The 23,738-nt window shown below is 34.4% G+C and overlaps 3 protein-coding genes across 3 annotated transcripts; 2 read left to right on the top strand and 1 right to left on the bottom strand.

Annotated features, from left to right (window-relative positions):
• Positions 1-5,840: 5,840 nt before the first annotated feature.
• LOC108326938 (rhodanese-like domain-containing protein 4A, chloroplastic) lies at positions 5,841-10,484 on the top strand. Its single transcript, XM_017560566.2, has 4 exons — positions 5,841-6,547; positions 7,521-7,623; positions 7,944-8,189; positions 10,302-10,484. The coding sequence occupies exons 1-4, from the start codon at positions 5,916-5,918 to the stop codon at positions 10,350-10,352; spliced, it is 1,032 nt and encodes a 343-aa protein (XP_017416055.1). The 5' UTR covers positions 5,841-5,915; the 3' UTR covers positions 10,353-10,484.
• Positions 10,485-12,208: 1,724 nt separating this feature from the next.
• Positions 12,209-16,625, top strand: LOC108329615 (formin-like protein 1). Its single transcript, XM_017563917.2, has 4 exons — positions 12,209-14,287; positions 14,514-14,713; positions 14,994-15,238; positions 15,536-16,625. The coding sequence occupies exons 1-4, from the start codon at positions 12,462-12,464 to the stop codon at positions 16,361-16,363; spliced, it is 3,099 nt and encodes a 1,032-aa protein (XP_017419406.1). The 5' UTR covers positions 12,209-12,461; the 3' UTR covers positions 16,364-16,625.
• Positions 16,626-19,407: 2,782 nt separating this feature from the next.
• Positions 19,408-22,574, bottom strand: LOC108326781 (acyl-coenzyme A thioesterase 2, chloroplastic). The gene is made up of 5 exons (XM_017560339.2): positions 22,050-22,574; positions 21,255-21,432; positions 20,548-21,014; positions 20,041-20,169; positions 19,408-19,908 (listed from the first exon to the last, which is right to left on the bottom strand). Exons 1-5 carry the CDS (start codon positions 22,458-22,460, stop codon positions 19,747-19,749), a joined length of 1,347 nt encoding a protein of 448 aa, XP_017415828.1. The 5' UTR covers positions 22,461-22,574; the 3' UTR covers positions 19,408-19,746.
• Positions 22,575-23,738: the final 1,164 nt, after the last annotated feature.

Raw genomic sequence — 23,738 nt, 5'->3', positions numbered from 1 at the left:
ATTTCTTTATAAAATGTCCATAATTCAAGGTAAAATAGTAGTATAGTTAAGGTGTGATATGATTCTACTAGCACAAGCCAAACACTTATATGGACTTCACCTACCTTGGTTTAAACACTTATATGAACTATTTTGTCCATAATTGAGTGGGGTAAATTGTGTTTTGATGCACTTGACACCATCAATGATCAGCAACATGAAACATCCATGCAAAAATTGGAAAAAAAATCACCCATAAGGACATAAAAAGAACCCTGGGGAGTCAAGTTCTCCCAATTGGGGAGTACAGTTGAAGTTTCTGTACAAATGACCATTTTTCCTCTGGTAATCGATTACAGGAGTCTTGTAATCGATTACCAGAGGAAAAATGGTCATTTGTACATAAACTTCCATTGTACTCCCCAATTTTGAAAAAAAAATCCTGTTTACTTTTCAGTTTCTCTTTTCTTTTATTTAAAAATTTCACAAACTCTACCCCCTTCTGCGTCTCCTTCTCTTTTGTCTCGCTTCGTCCTTCCCCTTCCTTTGTATTTCATTTGAACCCTCGCGTCCCCCTCGTTTCATTTCTCGTCCTTTGATTTCTAGTGGTGTTGTGCCTCTTACCCCTTCCTTGGTGTGCATGCGTGGTGCTAGTGGTGCGGCTGGTCGTCTTCCTCCTCTTGTTTCGTCTTCTCGTTGTGCTCAAGGTCCAAGTTAGTTCATTCTCTTCTTCACCGATGTATTTGATGGTTGATAAAATGAATTGATTGTTGTGGTAGATAGATGTATGAAATGTATATGTAATTTCGGTTTAATCTATACATGTAATTTGTATGTTAAATTAGTATCTGTAATGGAGATGAATATGGAGGGAAGAGGCTTAAAAGCCTTAACTGTATTTCGAAGAAAACCGATTCAACCTTGTCATAATTCATTTTTTAATTTATTTTTTATTTTTTAATTTCTTTTTATAATTTTTTTTTTCATTTTTTAAATTTGTTTTGTTTTTTATATTTTCATTTTTGTTGTTGTATTTTTATATTTAATTTATTTAGAATAAATATATTTTTTAGAAATATTGTTATGTATTTTAAAAAATTAGGAATTTAATTTATTTTTTTATTTTGCATTTATAATTTATAATTTTATATTTTTTTATTTATTTAAATATTTTTTTGTTTTTTAATTTTTAGTTTTATATTATATTTATTTGGTTAAGTTTTTTATAAGTATTAGAATTTAATTTTGTTTTGTTTTTTGTTTTTATAATTTGTAAAATGAAATTTGTTTATTTATTTAATTATTTTTTATTATGTATTTTTTTGAAGATTTTTTTAAATATATTTATTATATATAATATTAAGTTTTTTATAAATTTATGAATGTAATTATGTTTTGTAACTTATTTGTAAAATTATCTTATTATTTTTTATTTTTTTATATATAAGTATTTAATATAATTTTTTTAATATATTTGGTTCATAGATTTGGCTAGAACTAGAGTTGTCTATTCATCGTGGAGTCCATTGCAGGGTGAATGGAGAAGACCTAGGATATCGGTTCGTAGAGCACGTAAAAAAGAAAGTGATGTTGACGTCATTGAAGATCAATTCATTACTGAAGAGCATGAGAACTATGTTGAGAACGATCATGTTGAGCACGAAGATGTTGCTCAACAACAACATGAAAAAGGTGGATTTTCAAGATGTCCACCTTCTTGCTCACTCATTACATGAAGCATGTTGTGTTTGCCTTATAGTAAGGTCGATTTAATACACAACCTAAATTGTTAACTTGTACTTAGTTGATTATATTTTTATTTTATTTTTATTATATATTTTGTTCTTGCTGAAGAACCTAGAAAATAGATTATTATAGTAGGTAGGTGTATTAAAATAATGAGACAAACATTTTATATTAAAATAATCTTATAATATAAATAGGTAGGTAGGTGTATTAATTTGTACTTAGTTGGTTATATTTTTGTTCTTGTTGTTATGTAGGATCGAGGGGAGATCAAGGTGATTTCCCATGGGGCAAAAATGCTAAAATTTGGATTATATCATGAGGCTATTGAGTCGTTCACCATGATGTCGGAGTTGAGTTCCCTTGTGAAGTTATCCTATACGTACGCATATGATTGATTGATCGTAGCGCTTACATAGAGATGACACCTTGAGACGAATATTTTTCATCTCCTGGTAAGTGAGATGACTGTCACATTAGATGACATCAACAATCTGTTGCACCTATCCATTTTGGATCAATTTTGTGAGATCGATCAGTTAGAGTATGAGGAGGCTTGATCTCATATCATGGATCTGTTGGGCGTGGACCGCACCAAAGCTAAAGCTGAGATGATACAAACATGCGGTCCTAAACTTAGGCTGACCTGACTCAAGGAGGTCTACGAGGAGTGTTGTGAGTAGGAGCTTTGGGAGTGTGCCGCTCGTGCATACCTGTTGCATCTGGTTGGATGCACCATTTTTGCAAATAAGAGTGGCACTCTCATTCAACTATCGTACCTACTTCTGTTTCTAGACTTGAATGGTTGTGCGAGATATACTTGGGGTGTCGCGACACTTCACATATATATGAGCAATTGGGGGATGCTAGCTTTACCGACACAAAACAAATAGTTGGATATTGCACTCTTCTAGACGTATATATTTATTTTAGAAATTTGTTTTGATATATTTTGGGAATGTATAACATAATTTAAGTAATATTTTTGTAGAGTTGGATCTATAAGCACCTTCCTAACATGTGAAGGGGGCAAATGTTGGACAACTACAACGAAAATGATCCTTAGACTTCGCGGTTCATACCTCTTACACATGATTGGGGTCTTTTGGAGGGGAGGTCATATCTAGATGGGCTGACGTATGATGCGGTCATCCGGTGCCCATACATTTCACACATGCCTATTCGCCCATTCATTGAGATTTGTATGTTTTTCGGGTGGATCCGACACAATGACATGCTTCATCGACATTTGCCTAAATGTGTGTTGAGACAATTTGGTTTTCAGCAGATCATACCACGACCGCCATAAAGTCTTCCAATGCCAGACATTTAAACCATGGATTTGTGTTGGATGTGATATGTTGAGCATGTTATAGCTGATGTCGTTGAAGTAGATGATCCATCTGCGTGTGTTGTGGGATACCTACTGTGGTTTATGAGGGTATCCCATCCATACATCATTCCAACCCTAACAATGACCTACTTAGTCTCGCCTCACGACTACAGCGACACATCCCTGATGAGGTCCCAATGCCAGTTCGTTGTAGGTCTTCATCCAATTTCGACATGTTGTATGCAATCAAACTAATTATTTTTGTCTTAGATGATATTTACGATGGTTTATTTATGTTGTTTGTTACCGTTATTTCAGGGTTCCATAAGGCGAGTTGTCAGGATCTTGTAGAACATAATATTGTCTCAAGACATCCCAGATGGTATAATAGCTTGGGTCAGAATGAAATATGAAAGATGAGGCGCAAGGAAGAATGAAATAAAGAGATGGAGAATGAAATATGAAGGGAAACAAGAGAGAAGGAGGCACGGAAGGGGTGTAGAGTTTGTGAAATTTTTAAATTTGAAAGAAGAGAATCTTAGTCAAAGATTCTTATTCTTCTCTATCAAAAAAACATAAGGGTAAACATGGAGAACACCTTGTATACGTGTATGTGAAGTTCTGGAATGGTAAAAAAATTATGCAAAACTAAGTTAATAGAAAAGCTACTCAACTCTAATGAATGAACATGTTAAAACAATTTGGAATATCTCAATTGACAAAGAAAAAGGTAACTCATAAGAAACTGTGCTTATTATAATTGACTAATTTAAATTAGTTAAAAATTTAAACCTGATATTATTTAAAATTAGTTAAAAGTTGGTTGTGAAGTTCGCTCCCTTCAAATTAATGTAAATATGTGTTAGGGCTTATTGGTTTGGTTTCAGATATTTTTAACTGTTCTCTACATTCTTAAAATCATTATATGCATTTATCCCTTTATAAGGAAAAGACTTAATATTATATTACACCATCATTACTTTGTTAGTATCGTTATTATTATTACTGCCATAAAGTAAGAAGAAAAGAGAAAATACAATGAAAAACTTTTTCTAAAACATATTTTTATCACTATAAGAAAATTGATATTATTAAGGGCCAAAATCTGTCAGTAATGTATAAAATCTATCGATAAATTAAAATTATTGACGGTTTATCAACAGTTAAGAATTTGTCAATAAAAGCATTGTCGGTAAATTTTACTGACAATTTTTTTTGATATGTCGGGAATTACGGAAGGAAAAATCGTTGGTAAGTCCATTGATAATTATCGATGGAAAAATTTGTCGGTAAATCTATCGATAAAATCTTTTGGTAATTACCTACAGAACAATTTGTTGGTAATTACCGACAGAAGAATCCATCGATAATTACCGACAGAAAAATTCATCGGTAAATAACGCAAACTGATTCATCTTCTTCCTCGCTCTCCTTCTTCTTTCTTTTAATTTTATCCAAGGTCGATATCCTTGTTTTTTTTTTTCTCGAATCAAAATCCCTAGCATTTGGGGTCCAACTCGAGCAAGGGGCATTCTTCCTCTTCTTAGTTGAAGGTTTGGTTCTATAGGAAACCCTCATATTCTCCCTTTCTCTTCTTTTTTCTCACTTTCTATGCGAGGAGTGAAGACGACACTCCTTGTTCCTCTTTATTCACAAGAAGGAGGGACTAGGTTTGGAGCGACACCTCAACAACATGAAGATCTTTGTTTGTGGGTGTCCTCACAACATTGGGATTTTAGAGTCTTCTCCTTTGAAGCAACTTGCAATGATGAACGTGAGCTCAAATCTGACAACGCCTGAGTGCGAAGTGTCACAACGACTGGCAAAGCGTTGCAAGGAGTTACCGGGTGTGTCGTGTTTCAAGATTAAGTGCGTTGCTGATTTCTATTGTTGCTGATTTGTAGGAGAAGAAGGAAGCTGCTCTCTCACACAAAATGAAGAAGACATAGGAGAAAGAAAATAAATAATCCTGTCTCGCAGATAAAGAGGAAAAATGATTTACCAACAAATATTCTGTTGGTAATGTATATTTTATTTATCAACAAATTTTTTCGTTAGTAAGTAAAATATGCATTATTGACGGAAAAATTTGTCCATAAGTGAAAAATAAATGAAAAATTTCAGCTTTTATCGATGAATTACTGACAAAAGATCCGTCGGTAAGTGAAATATGCATTATTTATGAATTTTACTGACAGAAAAATCTGTTCATAAGTAAAATATATATTATTAATAGATTTTATCGATGATAATCCGTCAATAAATAAAATATGCATTATTTTTGATGAATTTTTTTGTCGATAAAATTCATAAATAGAAACAATTTATAAATTCGTTAATAATTCAAATTTATCGACAAATATATTTTGCTCGATGTATAATTATATTGTGCAGTATGATTTCATACAAAAATAAATATAACACTTTGATATTGATATTATGATAACTAAATTAATGGATTATAGGAAATACAACTAATAATATAATATTAATAGTAGTAATGGATTATCTTAATAATAATAATAATAGTAATATAAATAGTAATAATAACAAAATAATAATAATTATATATATATATATATATATATATATATATATATATATATATATATATGATTAAAATTTATAATTAAAGTTTTTAGTTATATAAAACTTTATGAAAATCTCCTTTTCCAGCACATCTCATATTAGAATATTTCGGAAAATGTTGTTAAGAAAGGGTTTTTAACATTTTGCGGTACATCATTATAAGTAAAAATTGAATACAAATTATAAACATGATATGCGAATATAGTGAAAACCTTCTAAAAGAGCACACTATCTGTGTGTGTTGGTCTCTCTGCAAAAGCACCCTCTCATGGATTCCCTCTCTCTACTTCTCTCTCCTTATCCATTATCCCCAAAACCCCACAAACCCAAAACCTTCAAAACCTTCTCTCATTTCTCAAGCCAGAATCCTCAACACTCCACAATTCAACCTTTTCAATCATATTCTTCAATCTCACTCTCTTCACCCCAAAGACCTTCTCCCAAAGCATTAGCAAAACCCTTCTTCTCATTCACCCTCTTCAACATTTTCACTCAGTTTCCCTGCATAGCTGACGTCGCCGCCGAAGACGCCGGAAAAATCAACGTTGAGTCAGTTCTGGTTTCCATCGACGGCTTCTTCAACCGGTACCCGTTTTTCGTGGGCGGGTGCGCCTTCATTTGGCTGGTGGCGATTCCGCTGGCGGAGGAGTATTTCAAGAAGTGCAAGTTCGTGTCGGCGATTGACGCCTTCAGGAGGCTCCGCGATGATCCGAACTCGCAGCTGTTGGACATAAGGGATGAGAAGAGCTTGAGGTTTCTGAGGTCGCCGAATTTGAAATTTATTGAGAAGGAAGTGGTGCAGGTTGAGTTCACTGATGGTGGGAATGAAGATGAGTTTTTGAAGAAGGTATTGGGGAGGTTCAAGGACGCGTCGAACACTGTTCTCTGTGTTTTGGACAGGTAAATAAAAATAGAGAATGAGAGAGAGAGAGAGAGAGAATAGTATTGCATGTTGCAATTATCTTAGAATTTGGTATTTGAAATCTCGAACACGCGGTTTAAAACATTGTTTTCTCTGCGAAGTTGAATTCTGAACCATAATTGAAGTGGAAAAAGGAAACTAGTTAATAGTTCTGTTTCACAGTAAAGGGGAAAGAAATCGATGTGTGCGTTTTGAAGTGTAGAGCAAAAGTGTATATTCTGGATTGTTTAATTTGGCATATACTGGAATAGCTCTGGTGTTTTCCTGTAAATGTCCATTCAGCTTAAGATATGCTAAGTGAAAGTAATTGAATATGATTTAAGTGAGTATGTACTGAATTTAACTGAAAAGGGCAATTAAGGTTGTGAATGAATTAACAACATTGTGTTTTGCTTTCCCCAAATCGGGATATAATAAATGTCTAAACAATATTTAATTTTTCCATTTGAATAAGATACATTATAGTGCCATGTAATGTTGTGGGCATACAATTTGGAGTGGTAGCAATCCAGTTTCCTTACCATTATTCTCTTGTCTTGGTTTCATTTTAATGAGAAAAATTTCTGTTCACTTTGCACTTGATTGATAGCTACTATCTACCTCATACTGTTGTGGAATGAATAGAGGACCGATTCAAACCATGGTTATCTGGCTGGGAAAGTGCCTGGAGATCTTTAGCCCATCTGCAACTTTTCATTTTTCATTTTCCTTCAATTGGCTGATTTCTTTTAATTAAAGCTTTTGTCTGTACATTTCACTTATGTTGTCTTTTTCTTCATATTTTACATTTTACATTTTACTAAAGATTGGGGAAAAAAATCTGCTGACAATATGGCTCTGACTAAGAACAAAGGAATCTTATTGTTAATGAGAATAATATAATTTCTTTAACTGCCATACCATACATGTCTGCAAAATTCCTCACCTGATTCTCTTTTGAGTGTAAGGTAGTTTTGATGATAATTCCATGAAAGTTGCCGAATTACTCTTTAAGAATGGTTTCAAAGAGGCCTATGCAATCAAAGGTGGGGTTAGAGGCGAGCAAGGTTGGATGGTATGCCCATTATCTTCTCTTTCACTTGCGTTTGTTGAGCAGAAAGTGCAGAACAAACATCTGCCTACCTTCTATAAATTTTTTCTTCACATTAGGGAAACCTTTTAAATTGTATTTAAGTTGGTTTCTTCATTCTCTCTATCAAAAAACCTAAAAAGCTATAAAAGATAGAGTATTAGAAAGATCTAAGTAGTGGATTCAGAAATCAATTTTTCGGTAATTCAGTTTGTCAGTTAAACTTGACGCCCAAAAAGGAGTTTACAAATCTGGTTGCAGAAAATTTGTTCAAAGTAAATGAAAAAGAGTGTTCATGGTTGCAGGCTATACAGGATTCCTTTTTGCCCCCTTCTGTGCATATAAGGAAAAGGGTAAAATCTTCAAAGGAACTCAATAAAAATGGAAATGGTGCCATCCAGCAAAAAGATAGTAACAATAAGAGTTCCTTATCCCAAGAGATCTCCTCTGTTGGAAACCAAAAGATGGACAATGGTAATGTGAAAAGCTCTGTAGAGTCTACTCCAGAAGTGAAAACTGGTGCTGTAGTGTCCTCCTCTCCTTATCCCAATGTATGTTATCCTCAACTCTCTCATATCATGTGTCTTCATGTTCTAAAAGGGTATGTTTAATAGTTAAAGTAGGAATTGTCTATTAGTTAATCTTGATCGATGGGTTATGCTTCTGAAATTTGTTCCACATCACTGTTATTTAGCTCATGTGTTTTATGAAATTATTACTGTAGCAAAAGTGTATTGTATTTGGGTTCACACTGATAAATGTTCAGGCCATATTAATTATGCCAATAGTTTTCATTCTATTCAGAAATTTATTCACAAATTTCACACTTTGGTTTGATGTGTTTGTCTCCATATCGATCAGGTTGGCTTAAATGCACCGTTGGTGGGTGCAGGAGCAACTCCTTCACTAATCTAGTTATACATATTTGTTGCAGTTTATTTTGTTTTGAATTTATCGTGATATCTGAATAATTAGTTGCAGTATGACAAGAATGAAATATTTTAATGAGGTGTTGACCTTAAGGTTATTTAGGCTTTGAAAGATTAGACTAGGTTTAGTAGTGTGCAAGTAGCCCAGGTATAAATAGTATTAAGGATCTGTATTCAGCATCTTTTAGTTGTATTATAAAAAGTTTAGATCTTAGAGGTTTGTAAACCTTAGAATACCTCTGTTATTGTTTCACTTCAATGCTTCTCTCTCTATTTCTCTTCCCAAACAATCGTTTAAGCTTCTGTGCTTATTCTCACTGCATGGTGCAACTGGTGTTTTATGTCCATTGTTTTGTTATACTGATTAACATGACAACTGATCGTAGGAAAACATAGTTGAGGTATGTTGATATAGTGTTGAAATACTGTCAAGAAGTAGTTTCACTATCAATCGAGTGGAGAAGTGACGCAATCCCAAAATTTTAACTTTCGAGTACTCAAGTTTTCTTATGGCTAATGAGTATGATGTCTGAGAAACCTATTTTACTTTTTTTCCAACTTTGGGAGTCTTATCCTGATAGAGATATTACAGATATCTTGTTTTGTTTTTCAGTTGTCACTGTTAGAGTTAGCTTTACCATTCTTTGATCTGTATATAAACCCTGTATTGCTTCCGCTTTGTATCATTCTAATCTCTTCAATGATAATGTGAATTTTTCTCCTACGCATTCTGTCAAATAATAGCATATCCTCTATTTACATTAAACAAAACCACGTGGGCTATTGAGGAATGTAAAAAAAAATCAAAACAAAACAGATATGAATAACTTAAAAGACACAGAATTGATGAAGTTGCTCCTGGTGTCTTGAGGCTAATCGACTAGTGAATACCCTCCTTCCAGGAATTTAAAAGAATCCTAGGAAGTGATTCTCTTGATGGGCCTTTTCGTACTCCTCTAGGATTCCAACCATGCTTTTACCACCCTGATTTTGGTAGTAATGATGGAGTAACTTATTGACCTGTTCTTTTTACCTTTAAGCTGCACCCGGTTATGCTACAACTCACTGGTATTATGGCAGTGGCAGCAACTTTATTTATCATTTAAGGTCATAATTCAAATTTCAGAGTACCCTACCCAACCGTCTAAAAATTGTGTTAGATATTTACAAAGGGAATACAAAAGTTCCAAGCCAGTTCTGAGCATATGGGTGCATATGATAGTTGGAAAGAACACTGTAAATCTGATGGTTTGATATCATATCAATTATAGCAATCTTACTGGCTATAAAAATAAAAGAGGAATCATTTGCGTGCTTTTGATCCGTTCTTCAATTTTCTTTCTATTCTGATTCAAGTTAACAACCACTTTCAAGCTGCGGAAGTTATGACTATCTAGTTAACAGTTATGCAATATTTTTAAATAATGAGAAATCGTACGTTACATTCAAGTGTTGAATATTTATAGAAATTGTATCTCAAATAATCACATGCACAGAACTTTTTGTACCTCAGTTGGTGGTGACTTCTGATGGAAAGGTCCATTGGAGAATAGACTATAGTGATTCCAACTTTGTCAGTACATTTGTTATTAACATATTTGCTTGCATTATTTGAAAACATGAAACAGAGCCACTGTAAACGTCAATACTTGTGAAGTGTGTGTACTACTATTCTTTTACATTTTATGTCTTATAAATAAAAATTCTCATCATTTTTTTCTTTCTCTTTTGCAGTACCCGGATTTGAAGCCACCATCATCTCCAACTCCATCAAAGCCACAATAGTTTTGTTGCACTGACATCTGTATGGCAGAAATACTAATATATAGAAAACGGTTTATGGGACTAATGCGATGTATTTAATTATATGAATTCTCCTCTCTATTTTAATCAATTGCTATTCCGTTTTAAACGTTTTGATATAGAGGTTGGTTAATATATTACTTATATTGGCTATAATGATTACATGTAATTGTTTGAATGAATTTTTTCCATAATTTTATTCTATAAGTGAAAAAAATTAAATTTTTGAGTTAAAATAACTAACGTATAAGTTTTTTATGTAGTTTTTCAACTTTCATTTCTAACTTGTGTGCAACTTAATTTTAATATATGAAGATGCTTATATATTTTTCTTCACATTTTTCCCCTTAAAAGGACTGATTTAAAAATTTGTGAAAGATATCCTTAATTATAATTAAACAGAAATGGATTTTACCAGTAAGAGAAAAGACGTTTTACTCTGTATATTCTGTGCTTTACAACATTCATTCCTCTATGTCGTTATCTTCATAGGACGAGGCAACTTTCAACAGTAGGTAATCTTTTTTCCACCTTGTGTTTAAAGCTTGAAGCAAAAGGGTGAACATAGCACAAGGTTATTGGTCTTCACACAAGAACGAGGTACGATTACTGCTACCCCACATGTAAAAAGAAAACACTATAATCCACACGCATTTTGTTTGATTAGATTTTCATTGTTTAAAGGAAAAATAAAGGGACCAAAGCTTTCTTAAAAGATGTTAATATTACCTTTTTATGACCTTCTTTCAAACTTCCTATTAAAATACTCCAACTTTTAATTGCCACTTTATAATATTAATCATTTGGTTAGCTCCACACTGCCTCAAAACTTTACTTCCTTAGACCAGTAATGAAAAATAGTGAAAAAAATGGTTATTTTAAAATCATAAGTTTTCACCGCACTATCCTTATCATGGTTAATGAAACATGTTTCCCCGGACTTTAGGGAAGTTTGTATATTTTTGGCTCTTTTCCTTGTCTTTTTGTCAAACCAGAAACTGTTCCATCTATTCTTTTTAAGGAGCGTAGATTTATTTAATTCATGCGCCGCGTCAGAGAAACACCGAAAGTCCAAGTTTTTCGAGATATGACCAACCAACCATGTCAAATCAAATTACAATTTCACACATTTCATTTCTCTTTCTTAATATAATCCCTGCATTACCATTATAATAACCATTTTAAAACTAACATCAATTATCGTGTTACTGGATTTTCGTTTCCGTATTCAACATGTTTGTAGAGATTCTAACGCTTGAATTCACGATACTAATTTACACGTACCAAAACAAGACCATTAAAATATGATGGAACCTTCCTTAAACTTTATCTATCATCGTATTTCTTATTTTATTTTTAAATGAAGGGAGTAATTAATGAACAACCCTTTAGGTCATAATCTGATGACTTAAACTGTTCATGTTTATTTTAGATTAAAAATGTAAAATCTAATCATAAAATTTTAGATATATTAAATTTCCAGAGTAGCATCAAGTACATACCTAATATTTGTTTGTGTTCTACACTACCCAGCTACTAATCTCAAGATTGGAAAACTGCTTTTGGTTGTCTTCATATTGAAAGTAAGAGATACTGAGTAGATTGTGGGGATAATTTTGAATGTTGCATACCAAAAATACCTGCAAAAATATTCATCAACGTGGCCTGTCACTCTGTTCCCATGTACCAATTAACCAAAAATGTCAAAAGGTGAAAAGGAAAGAAAAAGATAGAAAAAAAAGACAAAGAGAAAGGTGAAACAATGATTGGGTTGTGTTGTAGTGGCATGCACTCAAGTTAAACCCCCCAATCCAACCACACTTTGAAGAAGTTGCATTTGCATAGAGTATGGAACAGTGCAAATGCAAATGCAAAACCTTCAAGTAGTGAAACAGAAGAACCACCAAGAGAATCTTAGCTGTATGCAACACTCTTTTCATCTCTTCATAAATTCAACCTTTTCACACACTCTTCTTTTCTTCTCTGCACCAAAAGTCCCCCACTGCCATTACTACATATCTCACTTTCTCTCTCTCTCTCTCTCACTCACCATTCACTTCACACAACAACCACAACACACAGAATCACAGAATGCAAGCCTCCTCCTCTTTCTTCTTGTTGTTGCTGTTTTTGTCATGTGCATTGTCTTCTTCACAACTCTTGTTGTTCAACAGAAGGGTCCTCCATGAACCCTTTATTCCTTTGACCTCTCTTCCTCCTTCTGAACCACCAAAACCACCACCTCCTCATCCTTCTCCTTCAACCTCAAAACCAAAACCCAAATACCCTTCATCATCCATCATCCCCACCACCACCATTTCCTCCACACCAGTACCAACAACCACTACAACCACAACACCAACCCCATTAACAACACAATCACCATTTTTCCCGTTATACCCCTCTTCTCCTCCTCCTCCTTCTCCGATCACCTTTGCCTCCTTTCCTGCCAATATCTCCTCCCTCATTCTCCCTCACTCCCCAAAACCCAATTCCTCCCCCAACAAACTTCTTCCCGTCGCTCTCGCAGCCGTTGTCGCTGCCGCACTCACCGTCTCTATCTCTGCCTTCGTCTGTTACCGCCGCCGACGGAACCCTCCCCCCTCCCCAGCAGGCAAAGTTCTCCGTTCCAACACTGACCTCCTCCCGCTCCGCCGCAATGCCGAAACTTCCGTCGAAACACGCAAGCTCCGGCACACGTCCTCCACCAGCTCCGAGTTTCTATACCTCGGCACTGTCGCGAACTCTCACATGATGGAGGACGCCGACGTTGGCGACGGAGACCGGAAAATGGAATCCCCGGAGCTCCGGCCACTTCCGCCGCTCGCGCGACAGGCTTCAGTTCCGCCTCCTCCTCCACCCCGCGACGAGGCGGGTTTCACGACAGCGGAGGAGGACGAAGACGAATTTTACTCGCCGAGAGGTTCGTCGTTGGGAGGCTCCGGTGGAACCGGATCAGTTTCCAGGCGAGTGTTCGCCGTCGATCGAAGCGTGACCTCTAGCTCGTGTTCTTCCTCTTCTTCGGGATCGCCGCAAAGGTCTGTCCTGAACATGCCGCCGCCGGCGAGTTCGGGTTATCGGAACACGCTGCCGAAATCACCGGAAAATTACAACCACCAGCACGTGCATTCTTCTTCTTCGATGTGCTCAACACCAGATAGGGTTTTTGCTGAACGTGATAACGAGGTGTTAAGTGCATGTGTACATGCACATGCAGCACCATCATCATCGCATGAGGGAACGTTGGAGAAAAATGAAAATACATTACCTTCATCTCCACCACCGAGATTATCTGATGCTTCTTCGTCTTCCGCTTTTTCTCTTCCCTCTTCGCCGGAGAAGGTGACACGTCATCATACTTTCGATCAGTCTCCGAGAATGTCGAGTGTTTCCGACGGACTGATGTTACCTGGCTTGTCATCGGTTCCTTTATCACCCGCCCTGCTTTCATCGCCGGAAACCGAAAGAGGAGCTTTCAGTGAATTGAGAACAGATTCTTTTGATGCGCAGAGAAAACACTGGAGCATTCCAGCACTGTCAATGCCAATAACAACACCGTTTGATGAAATTGGAACCGTTCCAGGTCCTCCACCTTTGCCACAGAGGAAGCACTGGGAGATTCCAGGCCATGCTCCGCCACCACCACCGCCGTTGCCACGGCAGCGGAAGCAGTGGGGAGTTCCAGCGCCGGGTCCGTCAACACCGGTTGGTCAACCGGTGTCAAGGCCACCAGAATTGGTGCCTCCTTCGAGGCCTTTTGTGTTGCAAAACCAAGCAACCAATGTTGAGTTGCCGGTGAGTTTGAGGGAAATTGAAGAGACTGGTAAACCAAAACTGAAGGCCCTGCATTGGGACAAAGTGAGAACAAGCTCTGAACGTGAAATGGTGTGGGATCAGATGAAGTCCAGTTCGTTTAAGTAAGCTTCCAACTCTAACGGTTGTTAGATTTTTAGCCTTCTAGTTCTTTATTTCAGTTTGCTATTTTACCCAAATTGGATGCGAAGATTTCAAGATTCTGTTTCGTTTTAAAATTTCTTAATTCCCTTACCTGGTTGTGTGGATGACATTTAGTGGTTGATAATGGTTGTTTATGTTGCAATTGGTGTTCTTGAATTGAGTAACATTGAATTGGGTTGGCTGCAGATTGAATGAGAAAATGATTGAAACGTTGTTTGTAGTGAACACACCAAACCCTAAGGCCAAGGATGCAACTACAAACTCTATTTCTCACCCGCCAAATCAGGAGGAAAGAGTACTCGATCCTAAAAAGTCTCAAAATATTTGTATCTTGCTGAAAGCGCTTAACGTCACTATAGAAGAAGTGTGTGAAGCACTTTTACAAGGTATATTTTCTCATCACCCCTTCAGTTATGACATAGTTTTCTGTAGTTTTTTTTGGTAGGCCGATAGATATTGATTGATATATTGGACCCATTAAATTAACCCTGAAGAGAATAATTATCAAGAGCATTTGCCAGCCGCCTTTTCCTAATAATGGATTTGTAATGATAAAAATGGACAACAGAAGGATTAGTTTGCTTAATTGAACATAATTCTAATCACCACTTTCGATTATGTACTTGTGTACTGATGATGCACCTAATTCAATGCATCTCTCTACAGGTACTACTGATACACTTGGAACAGAATTACTCGAAAGCTTGTTAAGAATGGCACCAAGCAAGGAAGAAGAACGTAAGTTGAGGGAACATAAAGATGACTCACCAACCAAGCTTGGTCTGGCTGAGAAATTTTTGAAGGCAGTGCTTGATGTACCTTTCGCATTTAAAAGGATTGAGGCAATGCTTTTCATAGCCAGTTTTGAGTCTGAAGTGGATTATCTTAGGACATCCTTTCAAACACTAGAGGTAATCAATCTCACACTGATTATTCATTTCTTCAGGAGTATCTTAGGACATTCTCGTTCTGAATTTGATACGAGTCTTTGTTGGTAGGAACCTAGAATTTGATGCACATATAGAGTGTACTTCAACAACTCTCATTTGAAATGTCAATTCCAGCAAAATATGTTTACAATTTGTTATTTATTTCAATATAGTTTGTTCATAAGAGGCCAAGAAGAATTCAGTTATGTTCCGAGTATACTTAGAAAGTTTACATTGGATTATGTTATGGTCTTCATGTTCTGATCGGTGTTTTTCCAGGCTGCCTGTGAAGAGCTGCGACATTCTAGAATGTTCTTGAAGCTGTTGGAGGCTGTACTTAAAACTGGGAACCGCATGAACGTGGGGACCAACCGTGGGGATGCAGAGGCATTCAAACTCGATACTCTTCTCAAGCTGGCTGATGTCAAAGGCGCAGATGGAAAAACCACTCTACTGCATTTTGTTGTACAAGAAATAATTCGAACCGAAGGTGCACGTCTCTTTGACACTAATCAAACTCCAAGCTCTACTACTTTGAACGAAGATGTCAAGTGTAGGAGGCTTGGTCTACAAGTTGTATCAAGCCTGAGTTCAGAGCTATCAAATGTGAAGAAGGCTGCTACTATGGATTCCGAAGTTCTCAGCAGTGATGTGTTAAAGCTTTCCAAAGGAATTGCAAACATAGCAGAGGTTGTGCAGTTAAACCAAACCATGGGGTCAGATGAAAGCAGTCAGAATTTTACTGAATCAGTGAAGAAATTCATCAGAATGGCTGAGGAAGAAATTCCAAAAATTCAAGCCCAAGAAAGTGTTGCTTCCTCCCTTGTGAAGGAGATTACAGAGTATTTTCATGGGAACTTGTCAAAAGAAGAAGCTCATCCATTCAGGCTCTTCATGGTTGTAAGAGACTTTCTAGCAGTTCTTGACCGTGTCTGCAAAGAAGTTGGAATGATAAATGAGAGAACCATGGTTAGTTCAGCTCATAAATTCCCTGTGCCAGTTAATCCAATGCTTCCACAACCCCTTCCTGGATTACATGAGAGCCACCAATATAATAATAATAATAATAACAATACCTCTTCAGATGATGAAGCTCCATCACCTTAGTTACATCACTCACTAAAGTTACTTTTTGGCTGTGCATCTTCTCCCAAAACCTGGAACCAGGTGATTTTTTATGGATCTGGCCGAAACTGTTGTAATTTATTTTTTTCTTGTTAAATTGTAAAAATCCTTGTAATAGACTTCAGTTTATGTAGTAAAAGATTTTCTTTGGGGGAGAAAGCCTGGATATGTACCAAATAGGGTTGTAGTAAACACGTATAAAGCTTTTCAATTTATTTCCAAGAAAAAGAAAATTCAGTTAGAACTTAAGTGTTTTGTATATACATTTTCTTTGAATTGATATAGATCCAAAAAAAAAAAGAATTAATATCTATAGATATAAATCTATTCAACTTAATATATATTGTCATATATGCATTCTTTTATTCTCTTTAATATGTGGTTATTTTATCTTATCATATCAAAGTTTGAAATTAATTGATAAAAAGATAACTGAAAAGGCCAAAATATAAAATTAATGAACAATAATTCTTATTATGGTGGGCTTGTATTAAAAACAGCTCATTTCTGAATGGAGTGAAGATACTGTGAAATTTGGTGTTTATTTATGTATTTTTCTTATAATTTCGACAAAACTTCAAAGTTATATTAGTCTTGGTCTTTGTTAATTATACTGTTTTCTTGTGAATTGAAAGATTCAGATCTTTGTTAATTATAATGTTTTCTTGTGAATTGAAATATTTCATATGAAGAATTATATATATTTTTAAATAATACATTATAATTATTCTTTCAACATTTTATAGTATGATGTATCAGAATTATTTTAAAAATTTATAAATTAAAACATATATTATTATTTTCTATTTTATATAAATTTATATTCAATGAAAAATGAGATAATTAAATATATTATTTATTATACTTTATATTAAAATTATGTTGTAATAAAAGGTTTGATTTTATGAAATAAAAATCCTAAATCATTATAGCCTAATCTTATCAAGTAGAATATGAGAAGTTACTCTGTTTTTTAATCCATGTAGGACATTCTTTCAACTGTATTTTAGTTTTTTCTTGATTCTTTAATTTATTTTTACATTGACGTTTGTTATTACCAGTTTTTCATTGTAATTAAAAATATTACGTAAGATAAAAAAAATAATAATTTAAGAAGTAAAATAAGAGAATTTTCTGTATATATTATTATAGATAAAGACACCTATAATTAAGAAGATTTATTACACCAAATATTTTATTTCAGTGTGTTTATTTAAATGAAGTTGGATTTGTTTACAGTGTGTTTATTTAAATGAAGTTTGATGTTTACACTTTTTTTAATTTATATATTATGCTTATATTAAGTATAACTTGATATTACGACTCAATGTTTTTATTACATTCAACATCGGTAGATAAAACTATATGCTTACCATCTTAATTTATATAATATAATGCTATGTTTATATTAGGTATAACTTCATTAGTTTTGTATTTTACCATCATTTAAACTAGTTCTCACATTGTTTAAAACAATTCAGGATTTAATACTATTGTTAGTCCCAATTTTTGTCAGCTTTATTTGAAATTATCCTAATTTTTTTAAAATGTTCAATGTAATCCTAAATATTGTAATTTGGATTCAATTTAGTCCTTTTTGTAAACGCCGTTTAAATCGTTAATAGCCAATTGTCCAGTTGTGCAATTAGTGACACATCACCCTTAACACGTCATCATCATCTTCTACCTCCAGAAACCCTAATTTCCCCCTACACAAAAATCTTAGTCACCACCTAACTTTAACCGCCCCCGCCACGCTCACGACCAACCACCATTTTCGCACCTCCATCATTAGACATTTCGAAACCTTAATCAGATGGTCACGCCACCACTGCTGTTCATCTTCTCCGTCCAGCAACCACCCAACCATGACCATCTTCCCCTTCCTCCATCGTGAATCGCCAACAACATCTTGTCACAACAACCATGACCGCTGCAACAAGACAGTGAGTTATGCGTGAACTCATCTTCTCCATCAAGTCTTCAACATGCAAAGGGAAATACAGAGAACGAAAAAGCTAATTGGAGCAGAATCGCCGCCACAAAAGCGCCATTCTCCATCAATCTTCATCTTCTCCAGCCATCACAAAGCTGCTCTTCAAACCTACAAGTAGAAAGAAACCAAATCGTAGACAAGCAACCATTAGGAAGCCTTACATTTAGAAACCCTAATTTTTTGGGTGGGGAAGGAACTACCACGTGGTAGTCTCTATTTGGCTACATAATGTTTCAGTCAAGACAAGTCAGCAGTTAAATGACATATCATTCACTGATTACATAGCTGGACATTTGACCATTTAAACAACATTTGCAAAAAGAACTTAATTAAACAGAAATTACTATGTTTAAGTTTACATTAAACATTTAAAAAAAATTAAAATCATTTCGAACAAAGCTAAAAAAAATTAAGACCAACAATAATATTAAGCCAAAAATTCACAACAAAATATATATATAATATTATCAATAATTCACTATTAAAAAAACAAGCATTTTTTTTTCTTAGTGTCAATTTTTAAGGAAAGAATTATATAATTGGACAAATTTGAAAACAGAGTTATAAATAACAATTACATATTAAACACTCAAACTATTAGTTGAATATTCGAATATTCTCAATTAGAAATAAATGACAAATAAAAATATTAAAAAAATACAAACCCGTTCTAAAAAGTGATTTAATCCAATAAAATTAAGGTTTTTGTTTTTAAACTACAATATATTTTTTTGATAAACACCACTCAATGAAGACACTAATAGTACCCTCATAATACATTCAACCCCACAAACAGTTTGAAAACACTATCTAATAAACAAAGAATAAAAAATCAATCAGCCCCAACACAGTTTGGAAAACAGAGAAACACAACAAAGAAAAAATAAACCTCAACTATGGAAGTCATTGAACGATTGCTACAGCAACTCCTTTCCTGATTACAATGACATTCCTCTCCAACAGAGCAACAAGCACAAAAATGGTTTGTATAGCTGTTATGTTATGCGGAAGATAGAATGAGACTTCTAAATAGTAATAATATAATTTGCTTCATATGCATAACAAATGATTATAGCCATCATTGATTGTACATAACTCATTCTACAATTTCTTTCATTAACTTAACTATGTTTTCCTTATACTACTTGCACAACAGAAGCCTATTGAATTCAGATTCATATACTTGTCTGTCTAAGCACCAATTTCCTTCTAACAAGTCATGATGCTAGACATAAAAAAGGCACACTAGTGTGCCCTCTAAGATGGGAACAGAAAAACTTATTGTATAAAAGATAATATTTTGAATTTCTGCTCACATAACTAGGGTGGATAACTTGAATACTTTACTCGCTAATTGTTGGTTTTCTTCTTATGTTCTGAAGAATTCATTCAAGTTGTCAGCATCTATGCGCTCTAATATACGGCGTGCTTCCTCCTCCGTTGCCGGCACTACATTTCGAAGTTTAAATCCACTTTTTGTGACCTTTGCTTCTGGACGTACTGTGAAAGTGAAATGGAAAGCATTTGATACCTGTAATCACATAAAAAGAACAGAACGGACAATGCTGATTACAATCTTTGATAGCTTTGAAGTTGCAAGAAAGAAAAGTGCAAGCGATAATGATTGTGCATTGTATACAGCGCATTTTTAGTCGAGACTAACCTCACTAGAACGCAACTCAGGCCGTGTAACATGAGCAACAACTTCAACATTGATAAGTGGCTGATCTGGATCATGTACCTCCGTGTACAGAACACAAGATTTGAGACGCAAAAAGTCCCCTACATCAACCTGTTCAAGGGTTCCTTTTATCACAAAGAGTAGAATGCATGCAAAATAGTATAGCAGATGTAAGGTCCTATAATAGAACTACTCAAAATATCACAAATTAAAGGTTCTATTTCACCCTGAAAAACACTGTTGTAAAACTGTAATACTTCCCTTCCCATCACTCACTTCCACAAACTCAAAACATAATTCCTCTAGAATCTAGATTTTGGATGTTAATTCAAACAATTTGAAACTCTTGTAACAATTTTTCTGTAAGTAACTGTAGTTGATTCAAATTTGTTATAGAAATATCAAAGATTGTGCCAACTGTGTATAAAAAACAGAATCATATTAACAGTCAAATTTTGAAATTTGTAAAAGGATGGATGAAATACTCACAGGTCTTAAGAAATCAACATGGTCAACTTCTAGAAAGTAAGGAACTAATCCAGCAAAGGCATATGCTGTTGAGAAAGCCAATTCAAATGCACGATGCATCAAGAAACCTCCAAATATTCGACCATGGATGTTCCTTTGCTGTGGCTGGCATATTAGAGCATTCTCAAGACTGGTATCCTTTAGAAGAATACTGTCCCTGTCAGCCAAAGCCGGCATGTCACAAAAGATTCTTCCTTCAGCCAAAAGGGCTTTAAGTCTATTTTTCTCCCCATTCTCAAACTCTTTCTTTTCTCCTCCTCTTTTCCTTTTTCTCAGATTACTTCTTGCTTCAGCTTGTTCAAAAAGAACTTTTTCATGAGCTGTTTCTGGCAAAAGTCGATTCACTGGAGCAGCTTTCCCAGTTTTAGAGTCTCGAGCAACAAATATGAAGTTGGCTGTTAGTGCTACGGAGTCTGAATCATTGCCATCTGCACATATTATGACGATGCATAAGTTCTGGAGCAAGTTTGGTTGAAATATAAAAGAAAATAACTAGTATTGGAGGAAGTTCAAAAGAATGAAAATGCGATTCTATCATGAAGGTTTGTATAATTCTTATGTGGAAGATACGAAGAGAAACTTAAGGTCTATGCAACATGGTGTACACTGTTATGAATTAACCATCAATTACTTTATTTTCATAGCCGCATGATCCCAAATATATGTACCTTCATTGGACTGAGTAACCTCCAGTTGAATTTCTATTGAGGAGTGCCCAACCCATATAACAGAACCAACTATTTTGAGATCAACGTTAACACTAATTGGTTTCTTTAGTACAATCTTGTCGACAGAAGCAGTGACAACTATAAGTGGCCTTGTTGTGCTAGCTTCATCAGAACAGTGCTATTCCACAATCAAACATCAAACAGCACAGTCAAAAAATAGGTACATCATATGAAATCTTCATTACATTTTACAGAAGCAAACTAGACAACGCCCCAAAGTCTACTAACTACGTATAAATGGGAAACCTTCCTGTCTTCTAGAACACAAACAAGCATCAAACTACATTTGACCTACCACAAAATAAACAAGTCATTCACCACAAACGCCAGTCATCAAAGTTCAACCTAGTTTGAACTTAGAAAGTTATGCCTTATCATCACCATTTTTACCACTGTACACCACACTCAATGACCAAATCATATTACAAACATTACCCAGATATCCGATTCTTACAATAATTTAATTAAAACGCTATGTGACTCTAAAGTTTGTGTTTTACTATCATTCAATTTCAATTATAGATGATATAAGTTTATTTCAACCATGAATTTTGACTACTTCTTGTGTAAAGGCTTTGTAGGGTGTACACGAGAGTTAAAATATTTCCATAAAACCTAAAAAATTCAGAAAACACAGCTGAAAATAACTAAAAAACAATACCCAAATAACAAAACCCCATGAACCACTTTAATATCCCAATAGCACAAAGAAAAATTGAAACTTTAAGACTGTACCTTGACAGAAATAGTTCCAGCCAGGGCGTCAAGATCTTCAAGCAACTTCCCAATTCGGACCTCATTCCAGGGATCCCTATATTGCTCTCTGAGCACAAAATCAGAGGAGAAGTTGTACAAGATGCTGGTCCTGCTCTGCGAGGGGTTTCTGGTGAGCAATTCACTCTGGGGAGGAGCGTCCCTCGGAGGGTCAAGAAGCCTCTCGAAAATCTGGCTCCGCGCCTCCCACAGAGCCGTGGTCACCGGAGAATGGTACATCCCCGGCCACAGAGCAATAGGTTTCCGGTCCCCCGAACCGTTCGCCGGCGGAGGATTCTCGAAAGGTGCGGTGGCGCTGGCGAAGGTGGAAGCAACCGGGATTGTTCCATTCACAGCAATTGTGTTGTTGGACGGAGAAGAATTCAAATCCATTGTACTTTTGTAGTCTTTTGATGTTTTTACTTCCCTTTGAACAGGAATGAATCCGTTCTTCTACTTTCCTCTGTTGTTTACAGTGTTTTTGGTAGTTGTTGTTTCGGAAACAATAATAATGTGTTAAGAAACATTATTTTCTGATTTAACGAATTCAACGTCTAAATCAGTAATTCATAAACTAATTACAAATATTTGACAATAAAAATTAGTGTTTAAATATAAATTTTAAGGTCATTATTGATTAACATAATTATTATATGTGGTAGCTTATAATAAAATAAAAATATAAATAACATAAAAAATAAAAATAATTTCACGTTAAACAGACAACACTGAAACAAAATCAGTTGTGACTAGATGAATTTTTTTTAATCAGACATGCATGAAATGTTAATATATATAAATTATTTGATTCATTAAGAAAATATTTATTAAAAAATGTAATAGTAGAGCTGGTGAATGGTGCAATGTGTGCCATAAATTTGAAAGGAAGAGGTCCACCCAATTTACGCAAGGTATACCAGATCACCTTTCAGGTTCCACGATATTTCTTCTCTAATTTAATAATAATAATAATAATGGATATGTAAGTATATTTTATAGCAAAATTTAAGCTTAATTAATTTCAATTATCTTATAAATAATAATATTTTTAATTAAATTTTTATGATTTTATTGAATATTAATTTTTTATATCAATTGACTTTTTACTGTTTAATTATTGTTATTACCAGTGAAATGACGTGATTATTATCTTAATTAGTTAATTTAATTAATTTTTCATCAATAAAAATATAAAAGTTAATAATTAAAATAAAATAATATTGTAGTTAATATAAAATAACATGTTAGTGTTAAAATAAGACAAATGGTAGTAATGAAATCAGTTTTTTAATTGCTACAGGTGGTGCTTTAGAAATCATTGAAAAACATGTACACTGATGATAACGATGGTCCTTTGATATTGGTATCGTAAAAATACGTCATTCGATTCAACCTGATTTACTAGACTTGATTTACTAAGGATTGATATTTAGTAAATAAATTTAATCTGGTTTATTTATTAATGTTTAAATTTTTTGAATCTGATTTAGTTTATATAATTTAATGATCAAATGGATTAATTTATTCACTTACTTAATTATAAGTTTTTTAATTAAAAAAAATAACAATTTTTTTCTAATTAAAATATAAATAAAATTCAATTTAAAATAATGTTAAATTTTAAATATAATTCAAAATAAAAAAATATAATATAATCTAAAATAAAAAAAT

The sequence above is a fragment of the Vigna angularis genome, chromosome 2 (assembly GCF_016808095.1).
Source record: "Vigna angularis cultivar LongXiaoDou No.4 chromosome 2, ASM1680809v1, whole genome shotgun sequence".
NCBI lineage: Eukaryota > Viridiplantae > Streptophyta > Magnoliopsida > Fabales > Fabaceae > Vigna > Vigna angularis.
This window is presented reverse-complemented; position numbering and strand designations above follow the sequence as displayed.

Coding starts and splice junctions, on each gene's coding strand:
- LOC108326938 (XM_017560566.2), top strand. CDS start 5,916: ATGGATTCCCTCTCTCTACTTCTCTCTCCTTATCCATTATCCCCAAAA. Junction 7,624..7,943: donor GAGGCGAGCAAGGTTGGATG/GTATGCCCATTA, acceptor TCATGGTTGCAG/GCTATACAGGATTCCTTTTT. Junction 8,190..10,301: donor CCTCCTCTCCTTATCCCAAT/GTATGTTATCCT, acceptor TCTCTTTTGCAG/TACCCGGATTTGAAGCCACC.
- LOC108329615 (XM_017563917.2), top strand. CDS start 12,462: ATGCAAGCCTCCTCCTCTTTCTTCTTGTTGTTGCTGTTTTTGTCATGT. Junction 14,288..14,513: donor ATGAAGTCCAGTTCGTTTAA/GTAAGCTTCCAA, acceptor GGTTGGCTGCAG/ATTGAATGAGAAAATGATTG. Junction 15,239..15,535: donor CATCCTTTCAAACACTAGAG/GTAATCAATCTC, acceptor GTGTTTTTCCAG/GCTGCCTGTGAAGAGCTGCG.
- LOC108326781 (XM_017560339.2), bottom strand. CDS start 22,460: ATGGATTTGAATTCTTCTCCGTCCAACAACACAATTGCTGTGAATGGA. Junction 20,170..20,547: donor ATGTTGATTTCTTAAGACCT/GTGAGTATTTCA, acceptor ACCCTTGAACAG/GTTGATGTAGGGGACTTTTT. Junction 19,909..20,040: donor CTGAGTTGCGTTCTAGTGAG/GTTAGTCTCGAC, acceptor ATGTGATTACAG/GTATCAAATGCTTTCCATTT.